This window comes from Vespa mandarinia, chromosome 8 (assembly GCF_050613455.1).
Source record: "Vespa mandarinia isolate Hongniang chromosome 8, ASM5061345v1, whole genome shotgun sequence".
Classification (NCBI taxonomy): domain Eukaryota; kingdom Metazoa; phylum Arthropoda; class Insecta; order Hymenoptera; family Vespidae; genus Vespa; species Vespa mandarinia.
Window position 1 is genome coordinate 1585860 of NC_140817.1, and position 20012 is coordinate 1605871.

Genomic DNA, 20012 nt, shown 5'->3' on the forward strand with positions numbered 1-20012 from the left:
TTTCTGTATTTAATTATTTATTATATTCGTGTAATAATTATTAGTAGTTTACTAGTAGTCAAAATTGAAGTCACATTATGGAAGATCAGTAACTTTTTAATAGTGATTATTAGAAGGATTTAAGTAATAATCAAATGTGATTAAAAAAGTTTAATAACAAATTATGGTGAAGAAATTTCTCAACAGTATAGAAAATACAGTCATATGCATAAATAGTTAAGTTAATATCACCACCTCACAAGAACTTGATCACCATCTTGAATAGAGTAATAACTGAGTTCTTGCAATGGTTTATCTAATGGAATTTCTTCTTTCGACAGCTGAAACATCATTAATAAAATATATAATAAAATTCGATTTTAACATTAAAAATAATAAAAGTCACACTTACGTCTTGTTGTACAAATGAAAGTGTTGGAATTCTACCACCAGTTTTAAAAAGTCTTTGTGCAAGTCCTATCACTTTTTGAACTTCCATATCTTTAAGAAGTTTTCTTTTAATTCCTTTAAGCTGGTGTGGATCATTTGGACATATAAATTCTACCGTTATAACGTTAGAAACCATTTCTGCTTTTGCTTTAGACGATGGAATATCAGATATTCCATATTCTAAGAAATCAAATAAAGTAAAATAGTAATATTGTTTAATAATTCAAAATATTAATTATGTAAAAAATAGATTTTTACATACTATCAACTAAAATTGGATATCGAGGATGTTCATTTATGAACAAATTCCTTTTATCAGGATTATTTTCTGTTTCTATCCATTTTCGCAAGTATAATTTTAAATAATCATACTCGGCACCTCTTCTTTCTTCGTGCGTTATTTCCGTGCCATTTAACAATTTTAAATGTGATATTCTTGCTATTATTAATTGTCTTCCTGTTTCTAAAGTGTAATCCTTTAAAATTGGATTCCCCCTAAATCTAAAATCTTCTAAGTTATTAAGTTTTTCCAGTTCACTCACAGATTGCCACTAGAAACGAATGTTCTCTTATTAGTAAATCAACAAGATCTTCTCTTTCTAACGTGTATTACCTCTGATATGTTATTTTCCGATATATGCAATTGCCGTAAAGCAGAAAAAATATTTGTTTTACCAGTTGATGTAATAGATGGAAACCTTATTCTATCTATTGTATTCGAATTCAAATTAAGGCATTCTAAACTGCAAATTTTATAATATTAAAATAATATATGAATAGACAAAATGATATGCATTTCTTTTTCTTAACATACCATGGAAGTGAACCTAATTTAAGAATTTCTGTCCAACTTGACAGAAAATTCCCTTCAAGCATTATAGTTTGTATTCTCATTGAAGTTGAATATTTTAATGAATCATCTAAAATGCTAATATTGTTAAATGAAGCTGACAGCTCTTCCAATGATGAAAACATATGCACACATTTCTGCACATCAGACCAATTATAATTCATTTTGGTAATAGTCAAACTTTTTACAGATGTGAATGCATATTTTAATGTTTCCATATTTTCTTCAGGTAACAAATAATTTTCACTAAAAATTTTGATTGTTTATTCACATAAAACTAGTTGTATGATACTTTTTGAAATATATAAATTTACCTAACATTAAGCCGTTTAAGAGAATGGAGTTGACTACAGATATTTGCAACAGTTTTCCAGGAACTTATTAAATTTTTAGATAGATCTAATTCTTCCAAATTAGGACATAATTCTTGTAATTCACCAAGGGCACCAGCATCATTGACACACTGTTCTCTTAAGCATATAATTTTTAATTGATCAAATTTACTTTGTTTTTTATTCACTTTTGAGAATCCAACCATTTCTAAGAATGGAGCATTCATTTCTTTTTGCAAAGATGACAAAGTATCTTTATCTACACCAGCCAATTCATCATCGATTAGACCATAACGTTGTTTGATTGCTTGTGCACATGATATACCAAATTTAACTTTACCAGGTCTTACAAATGATCCTGATGTAGTCTGCCTGTTATAGAATACTTATTTAATACAAATAGTATGCTTACAATAAAATCATTAGATTGTAAAAACATACCTAGCTTTAAAATATTCAGCACCTTCATATGTACCATTATGCTTTCCACGTCCAGGATCATCCCAATCTACACCCAACCAAAGGCCTTTAGTGTTGCCAACAGGACCAACATATTTTAATATACCTTGATACCCATCGCATTCTATACGACTTCCAATTTTATAATTTTTATCTTCAACCATACTAAAAGTGAAACAAGTATTTGTATTATATTAAATAAAGAGCATAAATAAGTAAATCATTATATTATGTTTTATTATAAAGCAAGAGAATATTATTACAACTCAAAATTATAAAATTCATGTAACTCATGCTATTACAAAAAAACATTAAAGAAAAAGAAATATATGTATTTTTCTTGTTGTTAAAATCCTAACCTCAAAACTATTAAAAAACATTGGAAGTTATGATATGAATGAAACGATAACTGTATGCTTTCTAAGAAGCTTAAATATCACAAAATATAACTGAAAATATTACTTGAACAAAGTAGAGACGTGAAAGCGCGATAGAGTTATATATCAAAGTATAAAAGTCATAAGAGACAATCTGACATTTCTGTTAAGTGTCAAGTGCGAGTAAATGTGAGTGATATTGAAAAAATTATGTGAATTTATAACAAAAAATTCCTAAATCAGAGAATTGCATTTATTGGCATGTTGTGGCAACAGTGTTGTAAAAAGAAAAGTCAACTACGGATATATATATGCACAATATATTTACTTATATCGAACTTTTTAAAGAGAAACAACAATCAAAGATACTTTTACAACATTATAATTATTAACAATGCTTTACATGATCAATGAAAATTTGAATATACATTTCTTGATAATATAAAAATGTAATTTTTGTATTCATTATTAGTATTAAGGCTATTCACTACCTTTTGTTCGAAACGTATGTGACTCAGCGACAGCTATGAACAAAATATGAACTGCAAATAGAAACGCGAAACACTGTTTTTACCATACGTCTATCATATCGGTGTATAAGCTTGTGTTGGTTATCTCCTTCTTAAAAATTCGAAAAAGGTATGTCCTAGGTTAAAGCTTTGTCTTTAAAATGAGATCTTGTTCATCAAAATCAGTTTTGAATTACGCCTTTTCTAATTGATTGCGTAAATCATTATAAAACCAGGGTAGTGAATAGCCTTAACTGTACTTTTTATTAGTTCCCGCCATTACTTACTAGCTCCACCTATATAGTTTTATTATGATCAACGATTTTGTTGTTGTTGTATCTAACCTCTTTTAGAAAAATTGAAATTTATTTATTTTGATTTAATTAAGTTAAAAAATGGCATCGACTAGAGAAAGACGAGCAAATGCCGGTAATAAAATGGCTAAACTATTAAATGAAGAAGAAGAAGATGATTTTTATAAAACAACTTATGGTGGCTTTGATGAAGTTGAACAAGATCATGATTATATGTTAGTGTGATTAGTTTTCCTATTTAGATATAATATTTCGTAAAGTTTATTATTATTTAATTGATAATTTATAGGGAAGAGGACGAAGGTGAAGATGAAGTAGATTCTGACTTTAGTATAGATGAAAATGATGAACCAGTTTCTGATACAGAACAAGAAGGTCCTAAGAAAAAACGAAGATTGATAACAAAAGCTTATAAAGAACCTAAAATCGTTACAACTCAATCGGCTACACGTTTAAAAGAGAAAAAAATAAGACGCCAAAAACATGATAAAATTCTTCTAGACAGTACTGGTAAACCTATTGCAGTGAATCTTAAAAAAAATTTTTAGGATACATTGATGCTTTAAAACATTTATTAACACAATAAATCTTAATAGAAAGAAAATCTATACGTCGTTCAACTGCTGCAAAGTCAGCAGCAACTCAAAAGCGTTTACTAGAAAGAAATGAGGACCAAAAGAAGAAAACAAAAGTAATAAGACATGAAACTTGGAAGCCTACGCAAGAAGAATTACTTGAAGAAGCATTGCAAACAGAGCAAATTAATATGAAATCCTTAGGTATATAAATAGTAAATATAAATTTTATTTATCCATATAGCAATTCTTTTAACTTTTTTAACAGCATGATTTCCTAGGTTTACTTATTTACATATAGACAAATTAATAAAATCTCTCTCTCTCTCTTTCTCTCTCTCTCTCATTTTATATTTAATTACCATTTAAAGAGAAGTACCAAAAATTAGAAAATGAGAAAAAAAACACAAGAGCTGTTAGAAAAGCACACATAGGTCCAATGATCAGATATCATTCAATGTCGATGCCTATAATGGTCATTACTGAACCAATGGAAAAAGAAGATGATAAAATTAATGTAGAAGAAGGAGACGATGACAAAAATGTAATTGCCAGTTCTGATAGAGTTTCTGATGTATCTGGCTTAGGAGATTGGTAAGATTATTTTTTATGTAATATTATATATCAACATATGTAATATGTAAAATTAAAATATGAATTCAGCTATTACAATTAAAAATTGGAAAAAATAGAATTATTAATCTAATTTTAGAATATTTACTGAAACTACATTTACGTAAGGTGCTTTATTTTATTCAGCACAGTGACTGATTGTGATATAGAATTTAACTCGAAAAATAAATTGGATAATATTAGAAAAAACAATATAAATCTTCAGTGTGAAGTAACAGGAACATTTTACGAACGAACGTTTATTACATTTGAAAATGAACAATTATTATTAGAAACATTTAAAAAAACTGCCCCACAAAAGCCAGCAACAAAAGCTTTATGTGCTATAACAAGGTAAAAATAAAATATATTTATTCTTACAAAAAGCTATCATATATATAAAAATACAAATGTTTATATTGTTATTAAAATTGATTTTATCCTTAAAGGCTTCCTGCAAAATACTTAGATCCTATGACACAGTTGCCATATAAAAATGTACAAACATTACGCCTACTTCGTGAAGCGTACTATCGTCAGTTAGAAGCCCGTAGCGATGTCAATGATAGTTCGCTAAGTCCAGAATTATTACGATGGCTCGAATGGAGACAAAAAAATTGTGGTACAAATTATAGAAGCACTATACGCCTTGAACCAGCAAGTATTTCTACAACTTCATAATATATTTAATTATTTAATAAATAGTAGATAATAGGGAAAAAATTAATATTATCACTTTTGTAGTTAATTGTTAATTCAGATACTCTCGTTACAAAATTGCTTGATTTTTAAATATAATATCATTAGATTACACAGTTGTTAATTAAAATAAGTTGTTTAAATATTAGGTATAAGTTATACATAGTTAAATTTCTTTACAAAAATTTATTTATTTTAGTTATCTGATTTTATACTTAAAAAAAAAAAAAAAAAAAAAAAAAAAAAAAAAAAAAAAAAAGGAAATGATTTAACATTATATATACATTTAATTCGACACATGTAATATATATTTTTATAACATTATAGCTTTAACCATAAAATAAAAATTGGATATATTTATTATTCTGTTTTTATCATACATAATAAAATTACCCATGTTATACAATATTATAAATATTCTAAAACTTATGTTATATAAAAATGAGATTAAATTGTAATTGTTTTCTGGATATTTTATAAACAAAACAAATTCATATAGAAATAATTATATAATTTAAAAAATTTAATAATTAACTCGATAATAATGTTTTTTTACTAAAATATACTTAGAATAAATATAATCGTACTGGACATTGCTGTCATATAAATTATATTTACATATTTAAGAAATCTTATCATGTAGATGAAATGGCATTTTTTATCTTCTCCTCTAATCTTTGATTTTCTAATTGCTGTTCTTTTAAACGATTTTCTAGAAGTTGGGATGAACGATGTACTTCTATAATTTTATTTTTAGTATAATCACAAAATTCAGCTAATGGATCAAATTCATTTATTAAATCATCTTCAAAAGTATTATCACTGCAATCCTTTAATTTTCGTTTTTTCTGAATCGGTTCTGTAATTATATTGTCTCTCTTAATAGAATATGTATCATCTCGATTTATTTTTGAAGTAAATTCTGCAAATGCATTAGATCTAAACCACCATGGTAATGTTTTAAAATACTTTATATAATTTTTATTATAAACGACCTTTAAATCCGTTTCAATAAAACTTATTTTTACTTTGACAATGTGGATTAATATATCTGCAAAATTCGTTACTTTTAAGCTACCTGTCATAAAATATAAATGACTTAAAATATCACAGGAAAAGGTATGACTATTTATATCTGGTAATACTATTTGACAATAATGAATTATATTTTGATGTAATTGGTGTGCATCTGTTACTGGCCATGAAAAGCTATAAAAGAACAAAATAAATATTTATTATTTTTTTAAAAACAATCTAAATATATAAGTTTTTTTTTAATTACCTCCAATGTGGTAGCATCAATCCATTTATAATATTTTCTAAATTTACTCTATACTCTACTGTTCTCCATACATCATCAAAATATTCATAACTACATGGTAATATGTGCTGATTTCCTACAAATTTTTTTAATTCTGGTGAAAATTTTGTATACATTAGAGATTCTGAATCTAATAAAATATGGATCAAATGTGTTACTGCTTCATTATGTAGATCTATTAGAAAATTGGGCTCTTTCATAGATTCAGAAAGATTTGCATTACAAACTGAATCTTCTAAAACTCTGTAACAATATAAATTATTTCTACAAATTGAATGGATTATAATATAGATAAAACATATGCAATAAAATGTAATATTACTTACCTTTGCCAGAATTCTTCTGTTATACAAATATCACACAGACTTTGTAAAGAATCCATTTCTAATGGATTTCTAGGAGGTTTATTGATAGCCAACCACAAAATCGTGCTTTGAATCAAATTTAGAATAATTGTTTCATTTAATGTTTTCTCAACAGTGATAGTATATTTAGATATATATCCTGACTGTAATAGATTATCTAAATCCGTTGCAATTTTTTCTTTTTCAATTTCCAATTCTCCATTTCCCAAGATAATAAATACTAAAGGTATTGCTATGAGTTTCTCTCTAGATAATACAGTTTTTGTTAATCGTTTGTTAACAGAAATAACATTTTCTGAAGCAGCGGCAATAAAAATAAAACCATCTGTTCCAAATAAATTGTGTTCTGCAATAAAGCCTTCAAAATACCTTATACAAGTATGAAAATTTTCATATGGGTTTGGTTGATATGATTTTATTATTGGTTCTACTGTATAATCCTCAGGGCATAAATATCGATTTATTATTTTTTTATATTGCCATAAATCAATTTTATTTTCTAAATGCGGCCATGATATTACAACTTTCCAAAATAAATTTGTTGTAATGTGCATATTTAATGATTTGAGGTTTTCTTTAATACCTGCATAAATGATTATCTCAATAGGAGCTAAATTATTGATAGAAGATTTTGGTACTTCTATTGTGCACTGCCTTTTGCACATATTTTCTATAACTAATTTTTGCCCATCGCGATATAAAATTTGAGCACATTCATCTATAGATTGTTTTTGCAACCAAATAGGTGTGTTATCTAATGCTTTTCTCTGCTGATTTTTTTTAAATGTCCATGTTTTCCATATATGTAAATATTTATTGATCTTTCGTTCATTTCTCTTTTTTGTGAACTCCTCTACCTTTTGAAAACTTGTTATTTCTTCAGATAATATTGCATCACACATTTCATCAAGAAAACAAGTTAACATATTATCACTTAATGAATTATACATTATTGATCTATTTATTTCTTCTTGTAGGATAGTAGAACATAGTTCTTCTAGCACTTCTTCTATCAGGTCTTCAAAAATTTCCTCTGTATCTTTATTAATTTGTTGCATTTTTTGTTCCATTTGTTTAGTGCCTACGATTTCTGGCTGCTTTTTAATTGATAATTTATTTTGCGATTGCGTATTTTTATTTATTGGTGCTGTTTGTTTAGGTGGAACAAACTTTGTACTTTGATGTGAAGTAAAAATTACATTTGAGACATTATTGTCAAATATTCTGCATGGTACAGTAGATTTTGTAAATATATTTCTTTTTACATTATCAGAAAATATGCTCTTATTTGCAGCCATTAGAAATGGTGAAGATATATCAAAAGTTTTTGTAGGCTTAGTCTGATGTAAAAGATTAAAACTCGATTGTGGAATTGATGCATTATTGCTTGTATTATTAGAAACACTATTGTTATCTTTAAGTTTTTTTGATACAGTATCATAACATGCTTTATCAAAAATTAAGGGTGTACTAAGATAATCTTCTTGTATCTGAGTATCTGATGGTAAATTTGTCTCTATCCTCTCTCTATTTTCAGATGTAATCTGTTCAGATTTTGATTTAATTATATTATGTTCTGATTGAGATACAGAAGCAGTGATAGTTTCAGATTTATTCAAATCAGTATCATCAATTTTAGTTAATTTTTGAAAATTATCATAATATTTAGTAGTTGTCGGTGTATCTGAAGGAAAGGCACTCTGATTTTTTTCGTTTAATAAAATTTCTTTATCTGAAGGCTTTGATTCCTTTTCTATAATTTCATTTGAAGTTAACTTGCCTATGCTTTTATTGATACTTGAATTCTGATCTTCTGCATTTATAGATTGAGCCATTAAATAACCTTCAGAATCAAAACTACTGTGAGGCTTATGATTCTTGTAAGATTTTTCAGGCATTTTTCCACCAGCAATGCATTCACTAATCGACAATCCTTTTGTAGTTCTTTTTGACTCTATCATGTAAAGAGCTCTACCTTGTTGTATATTTGACATTGATAAACAAAAATTTTGTCTATTTAACATTACATATAATTCATCACTTGATACATTGATTCCTACTTGTTCACAAAAATATATGGTCTCATTTTCATTTTCAAAACCAAGATTATGAAGTAATTCATATAATGGATAAGCTGTAGATGTAGTTCTACAATAAGCCTTGACCATTATAGATAAAGCTTTCACTCTAACTTGATTAAAATATCTAAGCAAAATACAGGCATTTAAGTAAGTTGTTTGCCGCACTAGCTTGAAAAATTTGTAATAGTTATTAGACTCAAGGGTAGAATAAATATTTATTGCAAATTGTACTTCTGGCGACTTCTGTATAGAAGTTGGAAGTTGTTGTAAGTCTGACATAAAATTACCATTATTTAAATTTAAGAGAATAATATATCCTCGAAATTCTGGTTCATTCTGACATGTTATACCTTTTACTCTCAAATCATGATACATATACTTTAAAGACTGTAAACATTTTGTTAAGTTTTCTGAATTAATTTTTTTATCAAACACTGATAATTCTTCTGCACAAAGTCTTTCTGAGCATACTATATGAAATCTAGCGCATTGTTCAACTAATTCTACGCTATCAATACAACAAAGTTCTTGTTGAGTTATATCTTTTCTTATTCCTCTTGTTCTATCCCATAGAAAGTGATACCATTCTCCTAGATTGGTTCCTTCTTCTTCACAAAGATTTACAATTTCATGAAGTAAATAACTCATTGTCATTTTTAAGGATTTTACTGGTCTTAACTCATGAGCCATTGGTTCCTCCTGATCTGCAGAAGATCTGGAGTATTGTTTAACAGCAATCATATGATTTATTCTATATTCATTTCCTTCAAGTTGTTCATATGAAGCTACTTGTCTTTGTGATTCACGCATCAAACGTTCTTTTTCTGGACACATATCTGGACAAGTTCCACTTGTAATTTTAGCAGTTGCCAATGAATGTGATTTTACTTGTTTAAGTCTCATCAGACGATCCCTTGCCTCTAAAATTTTATATTTATCTTCTGAAGTAATACCAATTTGATGTATTATAATTTGTAATTCCTCCACAGATGCACCATGTAACGATGTCATTATTTGACTATCATTTTCAACTTTGTCTGCTTTTGCTGCTACCTTTTCAATTTTGGGCAATATCTTCTCAGATTTTTTTACATTTGACCCTTTGCCTCTTTTTCCAATAGCTGGTACTCTATATACATCACCACTTTTATAATCAGGTAAATTATATTCCAAATTTGTCATGGCTTCTAATTCTGTTCTAATTTCATCGTCTAATTTAAGAAAATTTGTAACTATATTTTTCTTTAATTCTTTCTTCTTAGTAGGAGACTTTGGTACCTTCTCTGACTTTGTCCATTCGACATGAAATTTTTTACCTAAATATTCTCCACATTTTTGATAGGCATTATTTGCTTCTTCCTTAGATGCATAAAAAATTATTATTATTTGCTTCTTTGGTTTAATAGTAATTTTCATTATTTGACCGTAAGTATGAAAATATTCTTTTGCTAACGACTTCATAAGTAATTCCTTTGGAACATTTGTACATGTTATTGAATTATCCAAATTAAATTTTATTATATGCGATCTAGAATTTTTAGTTAATTGCTCAAAAGCTGAACTATCTTTCAAAGCATGAGCAAACACATTAACCGATGGTTCAAATGCATTTCTAGATATTTTAGGCTTGTATTTTTTTTCAGTTTCATTACTTTGTGCTTTGGTATAACTAGTCAATTGTGAGATTGCTTCAGGTGCTGCAAAACAAAATGTTTGTTTACTTGAGCTTGGAGAAATTAAATTATTTGAAAAATCGTTATTGAATGTTTTGGAAGGATTAAAGACAACATTTGGTCTAGAGAATGTAAATCCTTTTGAAGTCGTATTTTCTGTAATGTTCGTATCCATTTCTTCTTTGTCATACATTTTTCTTCTACAAACACATAAAATATAATTATTTTAATATTAATATTAATAATAATACTATCTATATTATTATCTGTTAGAACATTTTATAATAACGTAATATTTGTTTCACCTTTTATTCACTTTGAATAACCAAAAATGTTACATTTCTTTGAGATTTTTGTTCTTCATAAAAAAAGGAAATCGTCCTACACTACCGTATTATTTCAAATTACTAAAAATTCGAACCTTATTTATTCTATTTATAACTTTAGCAGTCGATATTGAAATTATTTGACTAAATCTATAGCCAAATTCATACCGCCATGCGTAGTAAACATATTATGTGTGTGTGCGTGTACGTATACTGTTTGTATATGTACATATATATATGAATATAAAATTTCTTGAAAATAACCAATCATCTTCCATATAAATGTTATATCCAATGAACGTTAAGTATTACGATACTTGTGAAATTGTGTAAGATCCCATGTTGTCATGTCATTATTGTATTATTAGTAAACTACATTCAAATAACTAACGTCAGATAAAAAAAAAAAACAAAAAAACCACAATGATTAAGTTAACAAAAATATTTAATTTAGAAGATTTCACATTAATAGTGCCGTCAGTGGCAGTTGGTAATGTCGCTCAATTAACTGTCGATCTGTTAATTGCGAGTCTTAACCTTCAAAGAATTGGGCAAATTGTAACTACTTCTTTTATACCCATAGTTGGGTTGGATCCTTATATAGAAACATCTGAATTCTTAAGCACTGCAGTTGATATATATGCAGGAATTGAAAATAAAATACTTGTTATACAAATTCGTTCACCATTTGTCAAATCATTAAATAAATTTTATCACAATTTATTGGAATTTATTACAACAAATAAAATATCTAAGGTATACTTTTATACATATTAGAAACATACAAATAACATAAGACTTTAATTTTATTTTATTCCAGGTAGTAATCCTGACGAGTAGTTATGCTTATGAGAAAACAGATAGTCAATTAAATCTTACAGAATTGAGATACATTGCATCTGCCGATGTATTAACTGATAACAAACAAGTTTTTGATGATTTAAAATGGCTTCAATATGAATCAAAGCATATATCTTGTCCAAACGACAAACAAATAACACACATTCCAGGAGGAGGCTTCGCAATCAATTTATTTGATTTTCTTACAAATAATAATATATCATGTATAATTTTATTTAAATTTTGTTCTGAAGGAGATAATATTCCAGATGCATTAAATTTAATGAACTACCTAAATCAATGGATGAATTTATTACAAATTAATTCTGTTGGATCTTTAGCTATCAAGTATCCACCATCATGGAAATATTTATTTGGAAATGTACCATCATCTGAGATATATTAAATAAAGAAAATATGTTATGAAATTATTTAAAAAAAAAAATGTTTATTTCTGTTAACGATATCTTTTATATATCATTGCATAATAAAAAAATTATACGGATATACAAGATACAACTAATAAAACAGTACAATTTTTTCAATTTTAAAAATTTATTTAAATTGCGCAAAATTTATTTGCATTTAATTATATTTAAACTGATTAAAATTCATACCTATTTTCAAAATACAGAAGTAGCAAACGCATTCAAATATTTATGGCTTATAAAATTTCAATTTAATGATAACATATACAGAAATCAGACTTTTTAATAAATTATACTTTTACTATGCAAGAAGTTTAAATTTAGCTGAGAATGCAGCATATGAAACGAGAGCAGCTAAAAATGCTGCCAAAAATTCAGAATTGATCCATGGTCCAAGATAAATACCTGGATTATTGAGTACAACTACAGCTAATGGTTTTACTATATTAGGATCTTCTCCATTTCTATAAGCTTTACGAATGGCAGCATATTTTTCTTCATCATAAAGCTTAACGCTGTAATCTCCCGATCGTGCATTTTTGATTTCTTCTGTCCATGAAACCTAAAACAGATAAAATAAGCGTTTAAAAAAGAAATATAAATTATAACAACATAAAAATCATTTATATTTATTATTTTACCTGATATTTGTTATCTGCACTTAATCTCACTGCAGGTAAAGCTTTTCCTTCAACTTCTGCATACAATGGAATTCCTTTCACACCATTGCTGCATTTCAATACAAATTGTGTCGTAAAAGCAACATTAGTGAGAACCGTAGCATCTTCTGTTACATATGCCGATGCTACAACTTCTGGTTTTTGACATGTTTCTGCGGATATGGTTAAAATTACAGCAGATAGTGTACATACAAAAACAGACCAATTCATATTTATTAAATTACTTTATGAAATAATTAAATTAATGGAATTCCTATTAAAATCTAACAGTATATTGTTATATTATATCCGGTATAATGTAGTAAACGACAGTGTACACAACCCTTCAAACACGTTTCTTATTCTATTCTGGTTTTATCCCATCATAACGTAATTCAAAAACAGTACTTGATTGCAGACGTGGTTATGACGTGTCTTTTACCTATAAATATCTATGATAGAGATGGTACACAAGATATAAATTCATAAAATAATTATGCCATCTATTGAGAGAATTACATAATCATTTTTTTTTTTTTGAAAGTAAAATCAATTACCAATGATTTCATTTATAAACAATACATATAGGATAATAATATATCAGTTGTCGATAACATTTATTAATATTTTATGAAAGAAATATATATTAAATCCATTTACATAAAATCCAATATATTGATTGGTTATATATTTTTCTTTACAACGAACTTCATTGTATAACCGATGATTACGTTATAAATGATTCTATTACTCCTTTATGTGATTGTTCATGAGAAAAGGTATTTATATGTCGTCTTTCAAGAATTAGAACAAGCTAGATGATCGAAATTTTTCAATCATCAATAAAAATAAATAGAGAGATAAAAGATTGTGATTGAAGCATAACTACATGAAAAATTTATGCTATTGCGAGACGCACTCTAGTACAGCTATTCAACTCTTTCTCATGTTGATTTTTAATACCTTATATGATTTTTATGCTAATAGTTAAAATTATCAAAATGAAGTGAACTTACAATTCCAAGAGCATCCATACATGGGTATACATATCTATATATATTAAAGATGATAATAATAATAAAATATGATTTTTAACATTCTATACATTTTATATCCATTATGAAGTTAATGGTGAAAATAATTTATCTTAATCAACAGGTTGCATTACAATTACTATGATATTTTTAATACAAATATTACAATAATATATTATATAAAAATTCTGCTTATTATTTTTCAATATTCTGTAAGGAATAAATTTAGAACTTCGTATAAATTAAATAATTTCATTTATATTTTAGATGGAGTAGTTATTACTTTTGGTAATATAAGAATGTACTAGATATATACGACTGAATAATAAAAATTGTAATCGCTACTATTTTGTATAATTTGGCAATAATATGGGTAAGTAAATATAGTTTTAGTTTTATTAAGAAATTAGATTTTAATATAACACACTTTGATTGTTATTTTATTTTTAAGACAAATTAGTACATTTATTTTTAAGACAAATTATAAACATTTGTTTTGTAATAGTGATGGCAGGAAATGAAGGTGCGCCAGGATCTTTGGCAGAAGATTCGTTATCTGCAAGATTACAATGGCTTCGTCAACGGCGTGAAGCACTGCAAGAAAAACTAGCTCTGAAAAATACTGAATTAAAGAATCTTTGTATAGAAGAGGCAGAATTAACAGGAGTTTTGCCACCAGAGATACCACTGGAGCCTGGAGAAAGTCCACCTACTTTTCGTAAAAAAGTTGGCACAGCATTTACTTATCCTCAGAATTTAATCAACAAATTAAAATCTAATGAAGCTGTAAGATTATTATATTTCATGTTCTATATACACATTAGAAAAGAGAAACATAATTTTATTATTGTAAGCAGGAAGAATCTGCTCTAGAATTAGAGCGACAGGTTCAAATTGGTATAGTGGAAGCTGCCTTAGGAATTGTTAATGATCCTGCAGAAAGCAAAGCTGTACGTCGAAAGCATAGATTGGTTTATCAGCAAGGTCAAAGAAGACTACAAGAATTGGAAGCACGTTTAAATTCTATACGTCAATCTCGTAATAAAACACATCGTACAGGACAATATCAACATACAATGACATGTAATACTCAATCACATTTGCAGAGCAATGTCAAGCATAGAACAAAAAAACCACGACCACCTCTTGATAGCACAGGTATTATATATAATTATTTTATTTATAATGAAGAAAGTGTAACATTAATATTATTAACATTTTTGTCAAACTACTGTTCATTATAACTACAGGAAATGAAAGTTGTTTGGTCTCTACAAGAGCCATTACTCAAGAAGAAAATGTTAATCTAAATTTAATAGGAACAGAACAAAAATATCCTGGATATGAGGAACATCTTCCGTTCACGAATGTTTATCATCATAGTCATGATACTGGTTTTTCTTCTACAAGTCCTATTGACCAACGACAAAATATTAAAGCATCAGAGAATGATTTTAATGAGAATCATAATATTTACATTTTACCTGATCAATATCGTACTCGTACGTATTCTCATGGTAGTGGTGGTACGCGCAATCAGAATCATTATCAGGATAATAACCGAGTATATCGTACTGTACCGAACACGTATAGTGAAGAAGAACGTCAAATAAGATATCGTCAATTTCAACAACAACAACAAAAACAACACGAATTACAAGAAGATTTTTATAATCATCAACAATACGCAGAATATAAACAATTTGATAGCGAAGTTCAACGAAAATCGAATCAATTGTATTATGATAGAGAATTTCGTTCATCTCATCATGTGCATACACCAGAGTATCAAATACATTATAAAAATCAATCACAGCCATGGCAAAGAAAAGATCGTGATATGTCTACTAATAGAAATTTGAGATCTATGGGACCACCTGTTGATTCACATATGCCTCCAGGATGTTGGATGCGTTATGACGAAGAAATAATTTGGTGTCCTGATGAACAACTTGTCTCCGATAGATTTGGCAGCCTTGATCGTAGAAAACGAAATGGAGTGCAACATGTAGGAAATATTAACGCTGATACACAATCCCGATATCGAACAGTGACGATTGGAGGATCTAAAAATTCTGTACCTGTTGTTTCCTATCCACAACCTACTATTCATTTATTACCTTTATCGGAACAAACGCAAGTCAACAATAAAATTCTTTTACGTACTCAATCCTTAGGAAGCGTAGAAACATGGCACTCCAATCGATCGCAGGAATCACAAGATGATAAGGATACTACTGATAATGTCAGTCGTAAGGGAAAAGAAAAAGAATGGTATGAAACGTCTTTAGATTCAGGTACAAGTCCTGCATTAGAGCCAGGCTTATTAATTACGCATAAAGCTATGCATTGTCAATCAAGCTCACCTGTATCATGTGTAAAAGATATTGGTGTAATTAATATTGTTAATGACACTGCAAAAAATATTCATTCAAATTTGCAAGGACGTTGTAAGTTAGATACATCTATTCAACCGCAAAGTCATTTACAGCCGATTCCTATTCGTTACGAGCATCGGCGGCCTAAAGTACTTGAAATTCCTGCAGAATCAAGAAAAATTCAAGAAAATAATGATGAGGCAATTCTTATAAGATCTCCTCATAATTGTACAATAGTGCAGGCTGGAAAATATCAACCTTATAGAGAAGTTACTAAACCTTTTGAAATGTCCGACTTTTATAAATATTCAACTAAATTTCGGAAACGAAATGAAATCTCTGGGCAAACTTCATCAAATGAGAATTGCTTAGATTCCTATGTTGGAGATCTTGCTGTTTCTACTGATATACAAAAAGAATCTAACTCTTCTAATTATGTACACAATGGTAATCTCACTAGTCCAGTACAAAAAAAGATTTACCAACCTGTTGAACGTATGACCTGTCAGCCCTATTTAACGAGTTTGAGATAGCTTTATTATAGAATATTGAAAAGTATTGAGAGAGAAAGAGAGAGGGGGGAGAAAGAGAGAGGGGGAAGAAAGAGAGAGGGAAGAGAGAGAGAGAGAGAGAGAGAGAGAGAGAGGGAGAGAGAGAGAGAGAGACAGAGAGAGAGAGGAAAATATGGTGCATCCATATTTTCTTATTATAATTATGTGTACATAATATTGCAATTTACAACTCAATTAGAAGGCAAGCAGAATTTGCTTAAATAGCAATTTTATAATACGATTTTTTCACTATACAATGTTTCATTTAAAGATATAATAATTATTGCCTTTAAAATAAGTGCAATTATATCTTATAATATATATATTATAATATATATATATATATATATATATATACTATAATATATATAATATATATTATATATTATAATATACTTTTATAGTATATACACACACATACACAGTATAGTAATATGCAAAAGAAAGAGATATTATAAATTTATATTGAAATTAGAACGTACAAAAAATTTTGTATTGAAAAAAGTGATAAATTTGTTAATTTATAATCTATATAACATATAATGACCTGAATATAGTGCCTTATTATCTTTTTAATATACATATTTACGCACAAAACATATGTTGTTATTAGTTTTTGGTACTTAAAGCTATTAATTAGAAAATTCCTTTATTAAAAAAAAAAAAAGAAAAAAAAATAAAATAAAATGAAAAAAAAAGAAAAAAGAAAAAAAACGTTTTAAACTATTTCTATTCGTATTACAAGTATTATTGTAATTCAACTGAGAAATATATGTAAATATATTGATAATAAAAATCTCTGTAAAAATTTATCATGTTATATACATTATAATAATATTGATAACAAATAGCATACACAAGAAATTGTTATTAAGGCGTTTAAATTTTTATTTGTATCACACAAATCGTAATAAAATGGTACTGAAATCAAATAAATATATACAAAATATTAATACATAATACTATAGTAATTTTTAATCAAACTCTTAAGTACCTACATTTATAAATCTAAGAGCCAAACACTCTAGGAAGGCTATATATCAAATATAATAATTTATCTTTTTTTTTCTTTTTTCATATTTATGTACCTAAGTGAATATAATGTTCACACATAAATAATTCATATAACATTAATCCTTTGCGATCGTACTCTCAGCCAGCAAAGCTTTTTTATCGTTCCAATCGTACATCTGATCTCAATCACTACCGCAAAAAAACCGTATTAGAATATATTCCATATGAAACTAATTACCTCAAAAAATGCGTTTACCGTCATATTGCTGCATTCTAAATGCCAAAAACGTAAATACGAGAATTTTCGTATTTGATGCATACATGCGCAACCTTAGATATTTACAGTACTTTCTCCTAAGGGTATGTTGACACATGTGCGCAACCTCAGTTATTTACAGTACTTTCTTTCTCTTAAGGGCCATATATCACTATTGGGAATATCTTTCCTTGAGAATTCGTTGAATAATCGCTAAAAAAAATATATAGATAAAAACCCATTGCTACCTTTGTCCGAGCTTAGGCATTGTTAGTAAAAGACTTAGTCTTCGACAATGTGTCGAACCGGGCAATAAACAAACAGTAAAAGTAGGTGCGACAAGACAAGGGTTTGTCGGACGTCTACCCTTAAAAGATCAAAGCAACAATCATGGGCCGGCAAGGTCATCAGGACAAAGGATCACACATCAGACTGTTTAAAAGTTTCGAATGAATTCTATACTGACACGCCCACAATTAATAAGAATATTACTTTCCCTTCCCAGACATTATATCTATATTTATTAAAGCCCATCAACTTTACGAGCTTCACGGGATTCTTCAAAAGAATTCGCGTTCTCTCATTAATTTGCGGGAACGCGGTGAGCGGTATTTTATTGACTCTATCAAATATTATATAGTTATGAGAATAAAATGATTACTGATTTCTTTAAACGTTTTTTATAATATTCATTTTTATATATTCATAAATATAATCAACTATTACATTTAATATTGCTAAATAGTATAAAAATTTATCAAATATGAATATTATAAAATATAATAAAACATCGAAAATTATCTCAAAATTATTAATTTTAGAATACAATTAGTAATTATATACTTGAAAAAAAAAAAAGGAAACATAGATTTAAAAGACAAGATATAAATAACGCGATGTCTATGCACAGATTCACTATATTTATTTCATTTTTCTACTTTTAATAACAAAAATATATATATTATTGTGTGAGAAATAAAATTAAAGCCAATTATGACTTACTCTTATCATCGAACTTGTCTAAATATACAAATTAATGACAACTAACAAGAGTTATCAATATCAGAGATGACTAAGAAATCATCTTAATGTCTTCACAGGGTCTTATTAATTAAGCTCACAATATTGTAAATACTTAAAATCTTTAATACTTAGGGCACCCTATATAGCGGTGATAGAAAACTAAAAAACGATTTGTATTTATTTATTACAGAATAAATTGTGTTTTTCTTATAATTGTGATATAAACGTTCTATAATCAGTAATAATTTTAATTAATTAACAAGGGCATATATAGCTGACAGTGAAAGAGTGGGAATCATTAATATTAAAGGTGTTTACTACATGTATTGTGTGGCACACTTTTTAAAAAATATTACTATATATAACATAGAAGAAATTCGTATCTAATCTTATTATATAAAGATAATATAAAGTAATTTTAACTTACATTAAATATTTAAATGTAGAGAGAGAGAGAGAGTTCTCTCTTTAAAATTTTTAGAATTTTATTCTTAAAGATATGCGTTGCCAATAATTTATTCATTTAATAATCCTCTTACATGAATTTTAATACTATTATTATTATTATTATTTAAATGCTCTCATAAAAAAAGTAATTTTAAGCATGATTATTTTTCATAATTATTTTGAAAATCAAAGCATAATAAATAAATATAAAAAATATAATTGCCTGTTTAAAACGGTTACAAAAGAGATCTTCATAGTATAATTTATAAAAAAAGCCATTGATATTAAGAATGTTATTTATCTCCCCTTCCTCATTCTCAAAATGTAAAATAATACAAAGCAACTATGATAGATATCATATAGTACATATGTTCATCTTTCAGGGTATAATATTGGTCAACATATATGTACCACAAAATATATCTTAAACACAATTAAACCATTATGCTCCAAATGTAAG

At 27.4% G+C, this 20012-nt stretch overlaps 6 protein-coding genes across 10 annotated transcripts; 3 read left to right on the forward strand and 3 right to left on the reverse strand.

Annotated features, from left to right (window-relative positions):
* Positions 1-7: 7 nt before the first annotated feature.
* On the reverse strand, positions 8-3003 carry LOC118451248 (tubulin-specific chaperone E-like). 3 transcript variants are annotated; one of them, XM_085658841.1, is made up of 8 exons: positions 2939-3003; positions 2053-2235; positions 1594-1983; positions 1244-1525; positions 1043-1172; positions 692-980; positions 392-609; positions 8-320 (listed from the first exon to the last, which is right to left on the reverse strand). In XM_085658841.1, the coding sequence occupies exons 2-8, from the start codon at positions 2232-2234 to the stop codon at positions 228-230; spliced, it is 1584 nt and encodes a 527-aa protein (XP_085514967.1). In that variant the 5' UTR covers position 2235; positions 2939-3003; the 3' UTR covers positions 8-227. The 3 variants fall into 3 exon arrangements, with proteins under 3 accessions (XP_085514967.1, XP_085514966.1, XP_085514965.1); XM_085658840.1 differs by lacking the exon at positions 2939-3003 and adding an exon at positions 2533-2678 and having other exon boundaries at positions 9-320; XM_085658839.1 differs by lacking the exon at positions 2939-3003 and adding an exon at positions 2430-2646 and having other exon boundaries at positions 9-320.
* Positions 3004-3245: 242 nt separating this feature from the next.
* On the forward strand, positions 3246-5286 carry YL-1 (Vacuolar protein sorting-associated protein YL-1). The gene is made up of 6 exons (XM_035887210.2): positions 3246-3485; positions 3560-3780; positions 3867-4049; positions 4217-4439; positions 4605-4811; positions 4907-5286. The coding sequence occupies exons 1-6, from the start codon at positions 3352-3354 to the stop codon at positions 5136-5138; spliced, it is 1200 nt and encodes a 399-aa protein (XP_035743103.1). The 5' UTR covers positions 3246-3351; the 3' UTR covers positions 5139-5286.
* Positions 5287-5572: 286 nt separating this feature from the next.
* Positions 5573-11224, reverse strand: xmas (RRM_XMAS2 and SAC3_GANP domain-containing protein xmas). The gene is made up of 4 exons (XM_085658527.1): positions 10902-11224; positions 6804-10796; positions 6439-6720; positions 5573-6365 (listed from the first exon to the last, which is right to left on the reverse strand). Exons 2-4 carry the CDS (start codon positions 10787-10789, stop codon positions 5792-5794), a joined length of 4842 nt encoding a protein of 1613 aa, XP_085514653.1. The 5' UTR covers positions 10790-10796; positions 10902-11224; the 3' UTR covers positions 5573-5791.
* Positions 11225-11238: 14 nt separating this feature from the next.
* On the forward strand, positions 11239-12195 carry LOC118451069 (proteasome assembly chaperone 2). Its single transcript, XM_035887212.2, has 2 exons — positions 11239-11678; positions 11743-12195. Exons 1-2 carry the CDS (start codon positions 11346-11348, stop codon positions 12166-12168), a joined length of 759 nt encoding a protein of 252 aa, XP_035743105.2. The 5' UTR covers positions 11239-11345; the 3' UTR covers positions 12169-12195.
* On the reverse strand, positions 11627-13276 carry Tapdelta (Translocon-associated protein delta). Its single transcript, XM_035887213.2, has 2 exons — positions 12832-13276; positions 11627-12752 (listed from the first exon to the last, which is right to left on the reverse strand). The coding sequence occupies exons 1-2, from the start codon at positions 13078-13080 to the stop codon at positions 12492-12494; spliced, it is 510 nt and encodes a 169-aa protein (XP_035743106.1). The 5' UTR covers positions 13081-13276; the 3' UTR covers positions 11627-12491.
* A 199-nt stretch (positions 13277-13475) lies between these two features.
* Positions 13476-17082, forward strand: sstn (stepping stone). 3 transcript variants are annotated; one of them, XM_035887204.2, is made up of 5 exons: positions 13476-13628; positions 14151-14256; positions 14389-14669; positions 14741-15041; positions 15134-17082. In XM_035887204.2, exons 2-5 carry the CDS (start codon positions 14253-14255, stop codon positions 16792-16794), a joined length of 2247 nt encoding a protein of 748 aa, XP_035743097.1. In that variant the 5' UTR covers positions 13476-13628; positions 14151-14252; the 3' UTR covers positions 16795-17082. The 3 variants fall into 3 exon arrangements, with proteins under 3 accessions (XP_035743097.1, XP_035743101.1, XP_035743100.1); XM_035887208.2 differs by having other exon boundaries at positions 13560-14007; XM_035887207.2 differs by having other exon boundaries at positions 13560-13889.
* Positions 17083-20012: the final 2930 nt, after the last annotated feature.

What these genes read in the sequence shown, in the direction of transcription:
- YL-1 (XM_035887210.2), top strand. Translation starts at nt 3,352, where the DNA reads ATGGCATCGACTAGAGAAAGACGAGCAAATGCCGGTAATAAAATGGCT. An exon ending in AATTAATATGAAATCCTTAG is followed by an intron (nt 4,050 to 4,216) that starts GTATATAAATAG and finishes TACCATTTAAAG; the next exon opens with AGAAGTACCAAAAATTAGAA. An exon ending in GTATCTGGCTTAGGAGATTG is followed by an intron (nt 4,440 to 4,604) that starts GTAAGATTATTT and finishes TATTTTATTCAG; the next exon opens with CACAGTGACTGATTGTGATA.
- xmas (XM_085658527.1), bottom strand. Translation starts at nt 10,789, where the DNA reads ATGTATGACAAAGAAGAAATGGATACGAACATTACAGAAAATACGACT. An exon ending in ACAGAAGAATTCTGGCAAAG is followed by an intron (nt 6,721 to 6,803) that starts GTAAGTAATATT and finishes ATATTGTTACAG; the next exon opens with AGTTTTAGAAGATTCAGTTT. An exon ending in TTGATGCTACCACATTGGAG is followed by an intron (nt 6,366 to 6,438) that starts GTAATTAAAAAA and finishes GTTCTTTTATAG; the next exon opens with CTTTTCATGGCCAGTAACAG.
- LOC118451248 (XM_085658841.1), bottom strand. Translation starts at nt 2,234, where the DNA reads ATGGTTGAAGATAAAAATTATAAAATTGGAAGTCGTATAGAATGCGAT. An exon ending in CTTAAACGGCTTAATGTTAG is followed by an intron (nt 1,526 to 1,593) that starts GTAAATTTATAT and finishes CAAAATTTTTAG; the next exon opens with TGAAAATTATTTGTTACCTG. An exon ending in ATATCCAATTTTAGTTGATA is followed by an intron (nt 610 to 691) that starts GTATGTAAAAAT and finishes TTGATTTCTTAG; the next exon opens with AATATGGAATATCTGATATT.
- Tapdelta (XM_035887213.2), bottom strand. Translation starts at nt 13,080, where the DNA reads ATGAATTGGTCTGTTTTTGTATGTACACTATCTGCTGTAATTTTAACC. An exon ending in GTGCAGATAACAAATATCAG is followed by an intron (nt 12,753 to 12,831) that starts GTAAAATAATAA and finishes TATCTGTTTTAG; the next exon opens with GTTTCATGGACAGAAGAAAT.
- sstn (XM_035887204.2), top strand. An exon ending in AATTAAAATCTAATGAAGCT is followed by an intron (nt 14,670 to 14,740) that starts GTAAGATTATTA and finishes TATTGTAAGCAG; the next exon opens with GAAGAATCTGCTCTAGAATT. An exon ending in ACCACCTCTTGATAGCACAG is followed by an intron (nt 15,042 to 15,133) that starts GTATTATATATA and finishes TTATAACTACAG; the next exon opens with GAAATGAAAGTTGTTTGGTC.
- LOC118451069 (XM_035887212.2), top strand. Translation starts at nt 11,346, where the DNA reads ATGATTAAGTTAACAAAAATATTTAATTTAGAAGATTTCACATTAATA. An exon ending in CAACAAATAAAATATCTAAG is followed by an intron (nt 11,679 to 11,742) that starts GTATACTTTTAT and finishes ATTTTATTCCAG; the next exon opens with GTAGTAATCCTGACGAGTAG.